Source organism: Callorhinus ursinus, unplaced genomic scaffold (assembly GCF_003265705.2).
Source record: "Callorhinus ursinus isolate GAN/ISIS: 27379988/994484 unplaced genomic scaffold, GSC_fseal_2.0 scaffold25, whole genome shotgun sequence".
In the NCBI taxonomy this organism is placed as follows: Eukaryota; Metazoa; Chordata; class Mammalia; order Carnivora; family Otariidae; genus Callorhinus; species Callorhinus ursinus.
Genome location: NW_027397087.1, coordinates 17,949,643 through 17,964,987, shown reverse-complemented (window position 1 = coordinate 17,964,987; position 15,345 = coordinate 17,949,643). Strand labels below are relative to the sequence as shown.

Genomic DNA, 15,345 nt, shown 5'->3' with positions numbered 1-15,345 from the left:
TGTTTTTTTTTTAAAGATTTGACAGAGACACAGCGAGAAAGGGAACACAAGGGGGAGTGGGAGAGGGAGAAGCAGGCTTCCCACCAAGCAGGGAGCCCGATGTGGGGCTCGATCCCAGGACCCTGGGATCATGACCTGAGCCGAAGGCAGCCACTAAACGACTGAGCCACCCAGGCGCTCTTTCCTTATGGTTTTCTTAATAAATTTTCTTTAACTTTATTATATACATTTAACAAGCAAAACAGGTATTAGTCAACAGCCTCAGTAAGGCTTCTGGTCAGCAGTAAGCTATTAGTAGTTAAGTTTCTGGGGAGGTAAATTGATAGTCGGATTTTCAACTGTGCAGGGAATTGGCCCTCCTAACCCCGTTCCTCAAGAGTCAACTGTATATTGTTTTCAACAGTTTGTTTTAAAGCAATGATGACATGACTTGTTTTGATTGAAATGATGAGTTGAATCGCCTTTGCATAATCCTAGTTGTGAATAAAAAATGTTCAGAAGCAAGAGTCTGTGACTTTAGAAAATCCATTTTTCCCTGACAAGAAGCTTATTTTGGTAACTGCTCTGGGTCTTAGGTTTTTGTGCATTTTGGCTGCGCTGCCCCATTGTCTCCCCAGGGCCACGCAGACTCACAGGAGCTGGAGGTGCCTAGCCTCCTTCCTTCCAAGGAGGACAGGCATCCAGACCTCCTGCAGAAGAAAGGAAGCCCAATAGCCATCCTTGGAAGGCCGGCCAACATTAAAGATGCAACGGGAAAGTCTTCATTCCCCTACGTTTCAGAACTGTGAAATTTTTAAGTTATTTGACGCTTACCCCTAAAAGCTTCCTCAAACCATTAGAACACATCTCAGATTTTCTCTATTGCTTGGTGGATTCGGGTGACTGGTAAGAGAGGTCTTTGAATTGCTGTAAAAATCATCTTTCGTTTATTAGTAGGATTGGCTCCCATCAGGTCCATAGGATTCTGTTTCTTCACATTTGTCAATTCACCTTTATGGCCGGACCAGACCAAGAACCGATGGTATTTCAACCATGTGAAATTACTATTTTTATGGATAAAAATGGTCAAGTAGTGACAATTTTATATGGCTTAATGTAATTAATAGACTGGGCTAGAGTAACTATAGGAAATAAGCTTGTTCCTGAACGGGTATGTAAGATATAAGTTTAGAACATACCTAAAGGGATATTTCAAAAAGTCCAAGTCTATAGAATATTTGATAAACTTTATTGAAATTACCTCAGTATGACGTGGTAAGTTCTAAATGCCTATAGTACAGTCTTCAAAAGAAACTTCACTATTATGAGTCGTTTAATATTTAAGTATATTTCATATTAGTAGTATTTGAGTATTAGACTTATGGAGCTGAATTCTAATGCAGAAGAATAACCAAATAAAAATGACAAAAATATAAAAATCTTTGCTTATAAAAACATTTTCTCAATTTAAAAATAGTGAAGCGTTTCTTTGGTAAGCAAGTCTTGTGAGAATGATCTAGAAACATGCATGCTCGGTGAGAGTGGACAGGAGACAGTTCAATAGATGGTTAGGCCCAAGAACTCACACCCTTGTCCGAGGGCAATAGTAGTGGTTCTGGTACATCTGTGTGTTTGGTTTCCGTGGGTGCCTTGTGTTCAGCTAATACTATGCACAAGTGAAGTGGCCGAAGGGGCGTTATGCTAAGTGAACTAAGCCAGAGAAAGACAAATACTTTACTTTATGATCGCATTTATATGGCTATCTAAAAACACTGATCTCAGGGACAGACTAGCCAGGTGGTTTCCAGAGGCAGGGGTGGGGAGTGGAGGACACAGGTGAAGGTGGTCAAAGCTACAAACTTCCCGTTAGAAGATGAGTAAGTCCCGGGGAACAGCATGGTGACTCTAGTTAACAATACCGTGTTACAGATCTGGAAGTTGCTGAGGGAGTAGATTCTAAAAGTTCTCATCACAAGGAAAAATCCGTCATTGTTTTTAATTGTGTGAGCTGACGGATGTTAACTAAACTCAGGGCAGGTATTTCATGATATATATGTATGTCACATCCTGTTGTCTACCTTTAAAACAAAGTTATAGGTTAATTATATCAATATTAGAAAAACTTTGTTTCCGATGAGTGAAGGGGCAAAGGACAGGACTGAACTCGCAGAGGGAGCTGCTGGGCGCCCCCGGACAGCGAGCCACCCTCTGGCCCCGGCAAGGGGCCCGTGCTGCCCGACGCCGTACGGGCCAGGGAGACATGCCCTGCGAGCACAGAACGAAAACTAGCAGAATGCATGCAATCTCATGAGCCTTCTCATCTTGCTTTAATGGCAGCAAGGATTAAATATACTGTACGAATAGGACATGACTAACATTTTATCAAAACGTTTTTCTTTTATAATTTTTATTATACCACGGAATCCCCTTTTTAAGTGAAAATACATCAGATACTGTCAAAGGAACAATTTACAAAGTTCTATTTACATGTAACTTTTCCAGAGTGCACCTGTTGCACAAAGTGAGTATGTGGGTTACTTCATTCAAATAACAGGAATTTGCAATGTCATAAGCGAGATAATTCTCCTTGAAATCTCTAACAATCTGCTAGTTTTTTTAAACAAAATGTTTATTTGGTCTTCTAAATGACAGGCACCCTTACGAAACGTATTTCAACTAAAGACTTCTACTAGATTTAAGCTACAAGTTTATAGCACCAAAATTCATTTTAATAATATCAGTATTATTAACATTGCTTTCTTCAATACGTACAATTTCATGTAGACATACTTGCAAAATCAACTTCAAATATGAATGTAAAATTTTACAAAATGGGAAATTAAGATTTTTAAAAACAGCAATTTAAAAAATGCAAATATTCTTTGATTAGATAACCAGATAAGTTTAAATTGGTTAGCCTACAGAATGTTTTAAGGCCTTAGAAAATCTTTGGTTTAAAAATCAAGACTATTTCAGATCCCTAATCTATTATAACATTTTAAAGCTATAGAGAAATACTGTAAGTTACTAAAAGGTTAGGAGGTGCCAGAACTTTAAAGATCAAAGTAAACACCAGTTTTCTCCCTTGTAATTATAATTGATTTTCTGTATTCAGTTGGATGAATGGTCTTTAAAGATATTTATGAAAAAAAATGTTTCCTTCAATTATATAACTGTCATAGCTCAGAACTGGAATGTTACAAGCAAAACACTTCTTCATACTTCAGTAAGTCATAAATGAAAAAGATACTACCCATAAGTATGATACACATACTGGGTAGGGCCCCACCTACCTATTAAAAAAAGAAAACTTACGGTAGAAGGGGTAGCATACTTCTCAATTCACTGACTTACAGGACAGTGCAAGCAAGGAAGCCTTGCTGTTGGTGTGATGGGGACCTTTAAAGACTTGCTGCACGCTCACTCCCCACCCTGCGGCAAGTGAGCAGTCTCTAAAATCAAGTAGATTTCCAAAGTTGTATATGAAAAGAAGATAGAAACACTTGCTAACTTGGAAAAAAAAAATATCAGTGGTCTCTAACTGAACGGGAATAGTGCAAAGTCAATCTTTGGCACCTTTAAAACACCGATACTGACTCCGAAAAAATAAAGACCACCAGTTCTTGAAAGGAAAGCTTTCGCCTGTTGAGAAGGCTTATTACCAGAGCACACAAGACGCTCCGTGGCTCACTGAGTAAACTGTCCAGCCCAAGCCAAAGGAGGGACACTTTGTAATTCAATTTCAAAAACTCTTCGTTAAGGAATCAACAGACCTCTCCCCTACTCTTAAATGGGATTCTTCCCTTTATTCCCTGTAAATCATCTAGCCAGGCCTGAATGCTGGAGGTCAGGATGGTCTCCGCCATCTTCTCCAGGGGCTGCCCCGAAACAGGGCCGGAGTCCAGGTCCAATCCCCTGTTGCCCTGCCTGCGCTGGACGCAGCCTTCACCAGGGCACACCGTTCGCGTGTTCATTTGAATACCTTGAGCATCAGCAGTAGGAAGACACTTTTCTCACGAGAGATTACTTTTATACAATGTGGACAAGAAAGTGTAAGATGAAAGGAAATGTAATAAACATTAGATTTATGAAGGACAGTTTTCCTTACTGGTTGGACAGTTCGTAGCGAGCGCCGAGTCACGACCATCTATGCAATTCTGTCGTGTGCACACAAATTCCCAATGCTGTGCAACAGCTAATTCATACACAGGCCAGTTGTTCATTTACTTTACAGTATAGATGCTTTTTATTATGAGCTTTCACAAAAATTTAATAATGCCCAATTAAAAACTATAATGAATTTAGACATAACTATACTTTTAAAGTACGGAACCCGGCCAAGCTGACGACTTTGTTTAAACAAGTCTAGGTGCTGCCGACTCACACCCATCAGACAAGTGTGGTGACCTGGAATGTGCAGGAGGCCCCTTTCTCTCCCCCAAAGATGGGCTGGTACTCCTGAACAGAGGACCAGATCTTGAGTCATCGGTTTTAAAATTTTTGGCATTTTGCTTTCTTGATAGAAATGGAAAGCACACTCTTGCCAAGTTCATGTATTCTAAAACACGGCAAGGGCTCCATGCAACGGGATAAGGAAGGAAAGCTGATGAGGGTCTTCTACCTAACAGGTGCAACAGCAATTCTCGTATCCGTCAGGTCCCTTTTTGATTTAAAAAAGATTGGTCCTTAAAATGTTCATAGTATTTTACATAAATGATTTCCTAAACTTCTTTCACAATTGTACTTAACTCATGACTCATCACAAACCATTTAATTAAGCTAAATTAAAATTGATTTTAGCAGGAAAAAAATGTTACAAAATACCACCTATTGATTTTACAGTTTGAAACTGTTAACGTAAACTAGAAAAAAGATACATGTAGTTTAAAAAAAAAAAAAAGATTTCCAGTCTTTTCCCTTCTACCCAGGAAAATGTTACATCTGACATCACCACCATGAGCTCTTGGTGAACCCTTCAAGTCTCCCAAAGATTGGATCTTGGTGGACTTACTGGTGGTCTCCTTCAACTCGTCTTTTGCGAACTGTGAGGGGGGAAAAAAAAAGCGTATTAGAAATCTCGGTTACTTTGTACAATGTTAACTTCCTAGTAAGGAACAAGTTTCTGTATGATCCGTTAGAGTTGTACAGAGATGAAATGTCCATTTGTTCACAGGGCCATTAAAATAAAAAATTTGCATCCTGCATCATTGCCATTTACTTGTTGAGAACTGAGGGGCTTCGAAATGCGAACCACGTGTCCTCAGCTCACGTGAGCTCCCCCAGGAGTGGGAGAAATCTAAACTGCTCTGTATCCACCTTCACGGTGCTGCACCCATCTCATTTGTTATTAAAAAAATTGATACCTGTTAAGACAATGCCTTATAAATTACTGTGTTAAATTTTGAAGTCACATTCTGACAGCTGGGATTAGAAAGTATTAAAAGTAACGATCGAGGCACCATAACCCATTTCCTTAGTTTGTGAAAGAACGTGATGAAAACATTTCTGTCATTTTAGAGGTAAATGACTTGCTACTGCTTTCCAAATTTTCCTTCTAGTGTCTCCTACAAAATGAACCAGGCTTACCAAAAACTAATGATGTAATATATGGTGATTAACAAAACAATAAAAAAATTAAAAAAAAAAAAAGAACCAGGCTCTAACAAAACGACAAAATGCAAAGGAACGGACGTCTCAGACCCTAGTCAGGCGGTAAAGTCCTACCCGGCGGCCATAATAGACTCTGGCCACCAAAGTGCTCGGTCAACTAGTTCAGTGGATGGAGCAAAAGAAAGGTGCAGAGGTCTCAGGAGCCCCAGCCGCTTTGCAGACTGGTGACCTCAAACCAGTAGGCCGTACTCAGTGACGGTAGGATGGGGTCTTCAAGCAGACATTCAAGTGATGTGCATAAAAGCCTGTCCAGTCATTGGCTGGGTGCTAGCAAGAAAGCAAAAACCAGGAGAACTGAAGTATCAAGCTCCCATGAGCATTTTTATACTTAGCTAATTAAGTGCAACCTTCACTCTAATTTTAGTCCATGTTAACGAAAACAAGTCTTACGTGTTTACTGAAATATTAAGGGAAGAAAATCAAGTAGAGACTTGAGTTCTCAAATACAAACCTTATTCATATATACAGATCTCTGAAAAATACAGAAATACTTTCTTGAAAGACCAGATTACCCTTCAGGGTAGAACATTTCCAAGAGAATGCTGAATTGCAGCAGGGTTTGGAGATTATTGGCAGACCATTTCAGGTGTTAAAATGCATGTCATAAAAAACACATGTAAAGGATGTCTGTGACAGAAGAGAGCAGACAAAAAAGGTTGGAAATGATGCGGTTAGCTGGTGTGCGGACAGTAATAGGAGATTCAGAGTTCAAGCAAATAGTGCATGTGTGCCGTGGACCCTCTCTGCTGGTCACAGCTAGGATGCTTCTTAGCTGGAGAGATGGCAGTAGGTAGGATTATTTCCAGGAACAGGAAACAATGAGAGGTAAGACATCAGAATCAACACTAAAGATCTGATATAGCCCCATGTGCAAGGTGAAGGAAAACTAGATGCCCCGGAGATTCTACGTTTCAAGTTTTGATCTGTGAGGTCTTTCTGGCGGCTCCATGTCAGACTGCCGGTATGAACACAGGGTCTTGACGCTTGTGGCCTTGACCTGTGCGCCGAGACCGACACGTAGGGCAGAGGGTGCTGGGAGCACACACAGCAGAAGACAGGGACAACAGCCAGGCCGGACTCTTCTTCCTCACTCAGTGCCTACTTGCTACCAGCAGTTCCTCGGTTCAGCTGCTAGATGAGAGGCTCTTAAATTTGGCCCTATTAACAATTCATTTTTCTTAAAAGATTTTATTTATTGTCAGAGAGAGAGTGAGAGCATGAGCAGGGGGAGCGGCAGGCAGAGGGAGAAGCAGGCTTCCCACTGAGCAGGGAGCCCGGATGCGGGACTCAATCCCAGGACCCTGGAACCATGACCTGAGCCGAAGGCAGACGCTTAACTGACAGAGCCACCCAGACACCACACCTATTAATAATTCTTTGGCAATTTCTTTCCAAAACCGACTCCACTAAAAGAAGTTCTCAATACTTTATGATCAACTGCAAGTAAGTCCCAACCTGACATCCAATCTCTAGAATAAAAAATAGTATTTTTTAAGTATCATCTTAATCATGAATTCAGTGGCCAATAATGGCTCTCAGATGCCTCCCACAAACAAATCCAAAGGAACTAAGTTTCTTCCCATTTCATTTTAGTGCCTCCTACCAGCACTGCCTTTTAATCTGCTGACATCACTTTTTCATTGTGTTAGCTTCCAGCAGCAAGTACTTACTGCGAGTTTACTCTGGAGGCAGCAGCCTGCAATGAGTCCCTTTTCACAATCTGCAAACTGTCCTCAGCATATCAACAACTAGCTGGATCCCAAATGGGGGCTTTTATCCATGCACTTCCCCTCTCACTTCATGTCTGAAACTCTGGCTTGGCTCAGGATGAAAGAGCATGAGGCGGGGGTCTCCAGAGGTACCCACAGAAAGCTTTTGCTTTCTCTCACTTTGGCTTCACGTCAGACCACACCTTCAACATTGGCCTCCTCACCCTCTACCACATGTGGCCATGGACACCTACTCAGCTGCACAGTGTTAACATAAAGCAGCCCAGGAAGGACTTTTCATGTGTTCTCTCATCTTTTGGTATACTGTTCATTCTCGATGTAATTAGCATGACTTTGCAAATTACACTGAGAATCAACAGTACACCGAACACACCAATTTTCTAAAATGCAAGAGGCTAAAATCTTCTCTGGGAAACTAAGTCATCAAAGGACAGACAGAAAGGGTTTGAACTAATACTCTTCATAGTAATTTGGGTTGAGGGAAGGAAGCTGTAACTTTTCTGCTTTAGAAACCTTTAAAGAATGCAAACTCGAATATGGCTGAAGCTTAAAAGAACTGCATCACTTTGAAGTGTTATTCCCTTTAAGAAGTCTTATTTTAATTCCTCTCTAAACACATCTTTAAAAAATATTTCAATGACAAACACCAAACTTAAAGGAAGAGTCAATTATCGGAAACATGTAGAAACAAAATTACAAGCATCATATTCTTTAATTCAGCCTTGGCTGGAAAACTTATTTCAAACAAGCACAAGTTTCAGCAGTATTTTCAGTAGGAACTGGGAAAAAATGGGCAACCTCTGACTGACCGACGTGTGCGGCGAGAAGACAAGCTGCCCAGTAATAGCTGGGTCAGGGAGGCCGGAAAGGACAGCAGACACTTATGTGCCACACACTATACAACTTGGATCAAAACTATAATCCATATTTTATCATGTAAAAATGAATTTCTATCTAGGCCTGTTTGATAAAAAGGGTAAAAAACTTCCCTGAAATGTTGAAATCTTTACTAGCTCCAAGAGGAGACTTGTAACTGAGAACACAACTTTTGTTCCAGGAAGCATTTATACTATGTTTGTGGTAGAAAACTGTTTGCTTAAAGCTGTGAAATCTTTGTGACAGAAGATTTCCCCTATGAACCCAGTAATCACTACAACTGCGCTTAAACTGAACTCTAATTCAATCAACATAAAAAGGACTGTGCAGATTTTAAAAACAAAGGCCCAAAAATCTGTGTTGAAATCTATTGTAAAAAAAAAAAAAAAATCCCTCTAATACATTAGTTTAATGATACAATTCAGAAATTTGATTTGAAATGCATATGCCTTACCTAAGTCATTGTTTTTTGTTATAGCGTTAGCCGCCCTGGTACGGGGTCCCTGCTGTGTAAACTGATATCCAAATTTAAGGATGTTCGTATTTTCCTCAAGCATCTTGGCCATTTCCAATTCTACAGCTGTCCCCAACTGCTGCCTCTGGAATAATTAAAATAAAGAACAGTATTAATAAACTAGATCAAAATACTTTTCAAGATAAGTTAAGACTAAGACATTCAGGTAAATGCTGATTCTGCTGGTCTTTTTAAATTTTCCCACTTCTTACTACATACATAAGAGAAACAAAATTTTGAAGCTCAGTATATGTTCATAGAGACATCAAAAAACTGGAGGGCCAGAGCAAGATGGCGGAGGAGTAGGAGACCTGGATTTCGTCTGGTCTCAGGAATTCAGCTGAATGGGGATCAAACCATTCTGAACACCTACGAACTCAACAGGAGATCGAAGAGGAGAGTAGCAACAACTCTCTGAACAGAGAAGCGACCACTTACTGGAAGGTAGGACGTGCGGAGAAGTGAATCTGAGGCAATATTCGGGAGGACAGACAGCGGGGGAGGGGGCCTCTGTTGGCGGCTTCTGGCAAGTGATAGAGCCGCGGAGCACAAAATCGGACCTTTTAGAAGTCGGCTCCGCTGAGGGACGTTGCTCCAGTGGCTAAGTGGGGGGTGGAATCCTCCTGGGACAGTGTGGTCTCAGGATCCTTGGGGTCACAGAAAGACCGGGGGAGCCTGAGTGCGGCAGAGCTCCCAGGTATCGGAGCAGGGAAGCCGGCTGCAGAGACGGAGCCGAGGCACGGGCTCTCAGCTCGGGGTTGCCATAAACTGTGATCCGCGGCCCAGTCGGGCCACTGCTCCTCCAGCAGGGACCCAACAAGCGGCAGAGCCAGGGAGACTCCCTTTCCTCCCCCGGGAGGAGCGGCGCGGGAACGCACCGCAGGGATCTGCTGGGTTTGGAGACTCCACACAGGGTCGGGTGCCAGAGATACAAACGCTTGGTCACAGGCCAGGTGAGCACGGAGTGCGGTCTGGGACATGGGAGTGACTGCTTTTCTCTGGGGGCGCACTGAGGAGCAGGGCCCCGAGTTCTCAGCTCCTCCGGGTGGAGACTGGGAGGCCACCATTTCTGCCCTGGTCCTCCAAGGCTGTACGGAGAGCGTGCAGGGAACAAAAGCTCCTGAGAGCAAACCGGAGCAGCTTGCTTAGCCCGGACCGACAAGGGCGGGGCAATTCAGCCTCCGGCAAAGACATTTGGGAACCATGGCACCGGCCCCCCCCCCCCCCAAGATCAGCACGAACAGCCAGCAAAGCCAAGACCAAGTTTACCCATCAAGGAGAACAGGAGAACTCCAGCGCTAGGGGAATATTGCACATAGAATTCATGGGTTTTTTTTTTTTTTTTACCATGATTCCTTAGTTCATCAAAGTTAATTTTTTTTAACTTTAAAATTTTTCTTTTTCCCTTTTTCAACCAACATCAATTGCTTCTTTAAAAAAAACATTTTTTATTTTTCATTTTTAGAGTCCTATTTTATCCCTTCATAGTAGTTACCCTTATTTTTGGCATATATATGTAAGTTGTTCTCTCTTTAAAATTTTGAGATAGAGGTTCTTCTAACAGATCAAAATATACCCTAAATCACTAGTGTATGGCTTTGTTCTAGTCTCCTGCCTGATCACATTCTCTCCTTTTTTTTTTTAAACTTCTTTCTTTTTTCAAACAACTTCTTAATTCCTTTTATAAAATCTTTTATAATTTTCATCTTTACAATCATCTTCCATCCCTTCATTGTATCAACCCTTATTTTGTACATATATGTCTTTCTTCCTTTAAAATTTTAGGAGGCACTTTTTTCTAACAGACCAAAATGCGCCCAAAATCTAGTGTGTGGCACTGATCTATGCACTAGCCTGATCATATTTTGCTTTTTTTGTATTGTTCTGTTTTTCTTTTTATCTTTTTTTTCCTCTTTCTTTTTTCTTTCTTTCCCTTTCTTTTCCCCTGGTTTCAGGTCTTTTCTGATTTGTATACAGTGTATTTGCTGGGGACGTTGTAAACCTGTTAGCATTTTGTTCTCTCATTCATCTATTCTCCTCTGGACAAAATAACAAGACGAAAACACCTCAGCAAAAAGAACAAGAGGTAGTACCATCTGCCAGGGACCTACTCAATATGGACATTAGTACGATGTCGGACCTAGAGTTCAGAATCATGACTAAAGATACTAGCTGGGCTTGAAAAAAGCGTGGAAGTTATTAGAGAAACCCTTTCTGGAGAAATAAAAGAACTAAAATCTAACCAAGTCGAAATCAAAAAGGCTATTAATGAGATGCAATCAAAAATGGGGGCACTAACTGCTAGAATAAATGAGGCAGAAGAGAGAATAAGTGATATAGAAGACCAAATGATGGAAAATAAGGAGGCTGAGACTTCCTGTTGATGGAAGCAGGTGATTGACTGCGTCCTCGCCTCAGCAGGAAACTACTAAAGTTCCTGTGGAAGTAAAGTAGAATTTCATAAGAACATAATGGATGGAGAAGAGAAAACCTATGGTGGCTGTGAAGGCCCTGATGCCATGCCATGTATGTCAAATTGATATCTTCTGATGGTCATGAATTTATTGTAAAAAGAGAACATGCACTAACATCTGGAACAATAAAAGCCATGTTGAGTGGCCCAGGTCAGTTTGCTGAGAACGAAACTAATGAAGTCAATTTTAGAGAGATTCCTTCACATGTGCTATCAAAAGTATGCATGTATTTTACCTACAAGGTTCGCTACACTAACAGCTCCACAGAGATTCCTGAATTCCCAATTGCACCTGAAATTGCACTGGAACTGCTGATGGCTGTGAACTTCCTAGATTGTTAAATAAAATAAATTATAATAAACTGTTAACTTTTTTCAGTATTTAATACCTGTAGTTCAGTAATTTTTTCATATATACCATGTTGCCTGTGTGCAGTTGAACTTTAAAGTTCATTGCAAAGCAGATTATCTTCTGTTCTTTTGCATAGCAATCAGAGTTGAAATTTGTTTGCTACATCAACAAATTAAGGACATTTTCACAAATTGAGAAATAAACAAATATGCCAATTCAAAAAAAAAAAAAAGGAGGCTGAGAAAAAGAGAGAGAAACAACTACAGGATCACGAGGGCAGAATTCGAGAGGTAAGTGATACGATAAGACGAAACAACATTAGAATAATTGGGATCCCAGAAGAAGAAAGAGAGAGAGGGGCAGAAGGTATATTGGAGCAAATAATAGCAGAGAACTTCCCTCATGTGAGGAAGGAAACAGGCATCAAACTCCAGGAGGCACAGAGAACCCCTCTCAAAATCAATAAAAATAGGTCAACACCCCGACATCTAATAGTAAAACTTACGAGTCTCAGAGACAAAGAGAAAATCCTGAGAGCAGCTGGGGAGAAGAGATATGTAACCTACAATGGTAGAAACATTAGATTGGCAACAGACCTATCCACAGAGACCTGGCAGGCCAGAAAGGACTGGCAAGATATCTTCAGAGCACTAAACGAGAAAAATATGCAGCCAAGAATACTATATCCAGCTAGGCTGTCATTGAAAATAGAAGGAGAGATAAAAAGCTTCCAGGACAAAAAAAAACTAAAGGAATTTGCAAACACGAAACCAGCCCTCCAAGAAATATTGAAAGGGGTCCTCTAAGCAAAGAGAGAGCCTAAAAGCAGCATAGATCAGAAAGGAACACAGAAAATATACAGTAACAGTCACCTTAAAGGCCATACAATGGCACTAAATTCATACCTTTCAATAGTTACCCTGAATGTAAAGGGGCTAAATGCCCCAATCAAAAGACACAGGCTATCAGATTGGATTAAAAAACAAGACCCATCGATATGCTGTCTGCAAGAGACTCATTTTAGACCCAAAGACACCCCCACATTGAAAGTGAGGGGGTGGAAAACCATTTACCATGCTAATGGACACCAAAAGAAAGCTGGGGTGGCAATCCTTATATCAGACAAATTAGATTTTAAAACAAAGACTGTAAAAAGAGATGAAGAAGGACACTATATCCTACTTAAAGCGTCTATCCAACAAGAAGATCTAACTATTGTAAATATCTATGCCCCTAACATGGGAGCAGCCAATTATATAAGGCAATTAATAACAAAAGCGAAGAAACACATTGACAACAATACAGTAATACTGGGGGACTTTAACACCCCCCTGACTGAAATGGAGAGATCATCTAAGCAAAAGATCAACAAGGAAATAAAGACTTTAAATGACACACTGGACCAAACGGACTTCACAGACATATTCAGAACATTCCATCCCAAAGCAACGGAATACACATTCTTCTCTAGTGCCCATGGAACATTCTCCAGAATTGATCACATCCTAGGTCACAAATCAGGTCTCAACCAGTACCAAAAGACTGGGATCATTCCCTGCATATTTTCAGACCACAGTGCTTTGAAACTAGAACTCAATCACAAGAGGAAAGTCGGAAAGAACTCAAATACATGGAGGCTAGAGAGCATCCTACTAAAGAATGAATGGGTCAACCAGGAAATTAAAGAAGAATTAAAAAAATTCATGGAAACCAATGAGAATGAAAACACAACTGTTCAAAATCTTTGGGATACAGCAAAGGCAGTCCTGAGAGGAAAGTATATAGCAATACAAGCCTTTCTCAAGAAACAAGAAAGGTCTCAAATACACAACCTAACCCTACACCTAAAGGACCTAGAGAAAAAACAGCAAATAAAGCCTAAACCCAGCAGGAGAAGAGAAAAAATAAAGATCAGAGCAGAAATCAATGAACTAGAAACCAAAAGAACAGTAGAACAGATCAACGAAACTAGGAGCTGGTTCTTTGAAAGAATTAACAAGATTGATAAACCCCTGGCCACACTTATTAAAAGGAAAAATGACCCAAATCAACAAAATCATGAATGAAAGAGGAGAGATCACAACCAACACCAAAGACGTACAAAGAATTATAAGAACATATTATGAGCAACTCTATGCCAGCAAATTAGATAACCTGGAAGAAATGGGTGCATTCCTAGAGATGTATCAACTACCAAAACTGAACCAGGAAGAAACAGAAAACCTGAACAGACCTATAGCCACTAAGGAAATAGAAGCAGTCATCAAAAATCTCCCAACAAACAAAAGCCCAGGGCCAGATGGCTTCCCAGGGGAATTCTATCAGACATTTAAAGAAGAATTAATACCTATTCTTCTGAAACTGTTCCAAAAAATAGAAATGGAAGGAAAACTTCCAAACTCATTTTATGAGGCCAGCATTACCTTGATCCCAAAACCAGACAAAGACCCCATCAAAAAGGAGAATTACAGACCAATATTCTTGATGAACATGGATGCAAAAATTCTCACCAAAATACTAGCCAATAGGATCCAACAGTACATTAAAAGGATTATTCACCATGACCAAGTGGGATTTATCCCTTGGCTGCAAGGTTGGTTCAACATCCGCCAATCAATCAACGTGATACAATACATTAACAAAAGAAAGAACAAGAATCATATGATCCTCTCAATAGATGCAGAAAAAGCATTTGACAAAGTACAACATCCTTTCTTGATCAAAACTCTTCAGAGTATAGGGATAGAGGGTACATACCTCAATATCATAAAAGCCATCTATGAAAAACCTACAGCGAATATCATTCTCAATGGGGAAAAGCTGAGAGCTTTTACCCTAAGGTCAGGAACGCGGCAGGGATGTCCACTATCACCACTGCTATTCAACATAGTATTAGAACTCCTAGCCACAGCAATCAGACAACAAAAAGAAATCAAAGGCATCCAAATCGGCAAAGAGGAAGTCAAACTCTCACTCTTCGCAGATGATATGATACTTTATGTGGAAAACCCAAAAGACTTCACCCCAAAACTGCTAGAACTCATACAGGAATTCAGTAAAGTAGCAGGATATAAAATCAATGCACAGAAATCAGTCGCACTCCTATACACCAACAACAAGACAGAAGAGAGACAAATCAAGGAGTCGATCCCATTTACAATTGCAACCAAAACCATAAGATACCTAGGAATAAATCTAACCAAAGAGGCAAAGGATCTGTACTCAGAAAACTATAAAATACTCATGAAAGAAATAGAAGACGACACAAAGAAATGGAAAAACGTTCCATGCTCATGGATTGGAAGAACAAACATTGTGAAGATGTCAATGCTACCTAGAGCAATCTACACATTCAATGTAATCCCCATCAAAATACCATCCACTTTTTTCAAAGAAATGGAACAAATAATCCTAAAATTTGTATGGAACCAGAAGAGACCCCGAATAGCCAGAGGAATATTGAAAAAGAAAAGCAAAGCTGGCGGCATCACAATTCCAGACTTCCAGCTCTATTACAAAGCTGTCATCATCAAGACAGTATGGTACTGGCACAAAAACAGACACATAGATCAATGGAACAGAATAGAGAGCCCAGAAATGGACCCTCAACTCTATGGTCAACTTATCTTTGACAAAGAATGTCCAATGGAAAAAAGACAGTCTCTTCAACAAATGGTGTAAGGAAATGGTCCAGTTTCATTCTTCTGCATGTGGCTGTCCAATTTTCCCAACACCATTTGTTGAAGAGACT

At 40.4% G+C, this 15,345-nt stretch overlaps 1 protein-coding gene and 1 pseudogene across 1 annotated transcript in view; one reads left to right on the top strand and one right to left on the bottom strand.

The window, feature by feature from the left end:
* Nucleotides 1-2,356: 2,356 nt before the first annotated feature.
* Nucleotides 2,357-15,345, bottom strand: part of TMOD3 (tropomodulin 3) — an 87,413-nt gene continuing 74,424 nt past the window's right edge. Inside the window, exons 9-10 of the mRNA XM_025884131.2 lie at nucleotides 8,710-8,854; nucleotides 2,357-5,021 (exon numbers count right to left, since the gene is read on the bottom strand). Coding sequence (XP_025739916.2) covers nucleotides 4,987-5,021; nucleotides 8,710-8,854 — 180 coding nt within the window. The 3' untranslated portion in view covers nucleotides 2,357-4,986. The remainder of the gene's footprint in view (nucleotides 5,022-8,709; nucleotides 8,855-15,345) is intronic.
* On the top strand, nucleotides 11,185-11,600 carry LOC112833142 (elongin-C pseudogene; annotated as a pseudogene).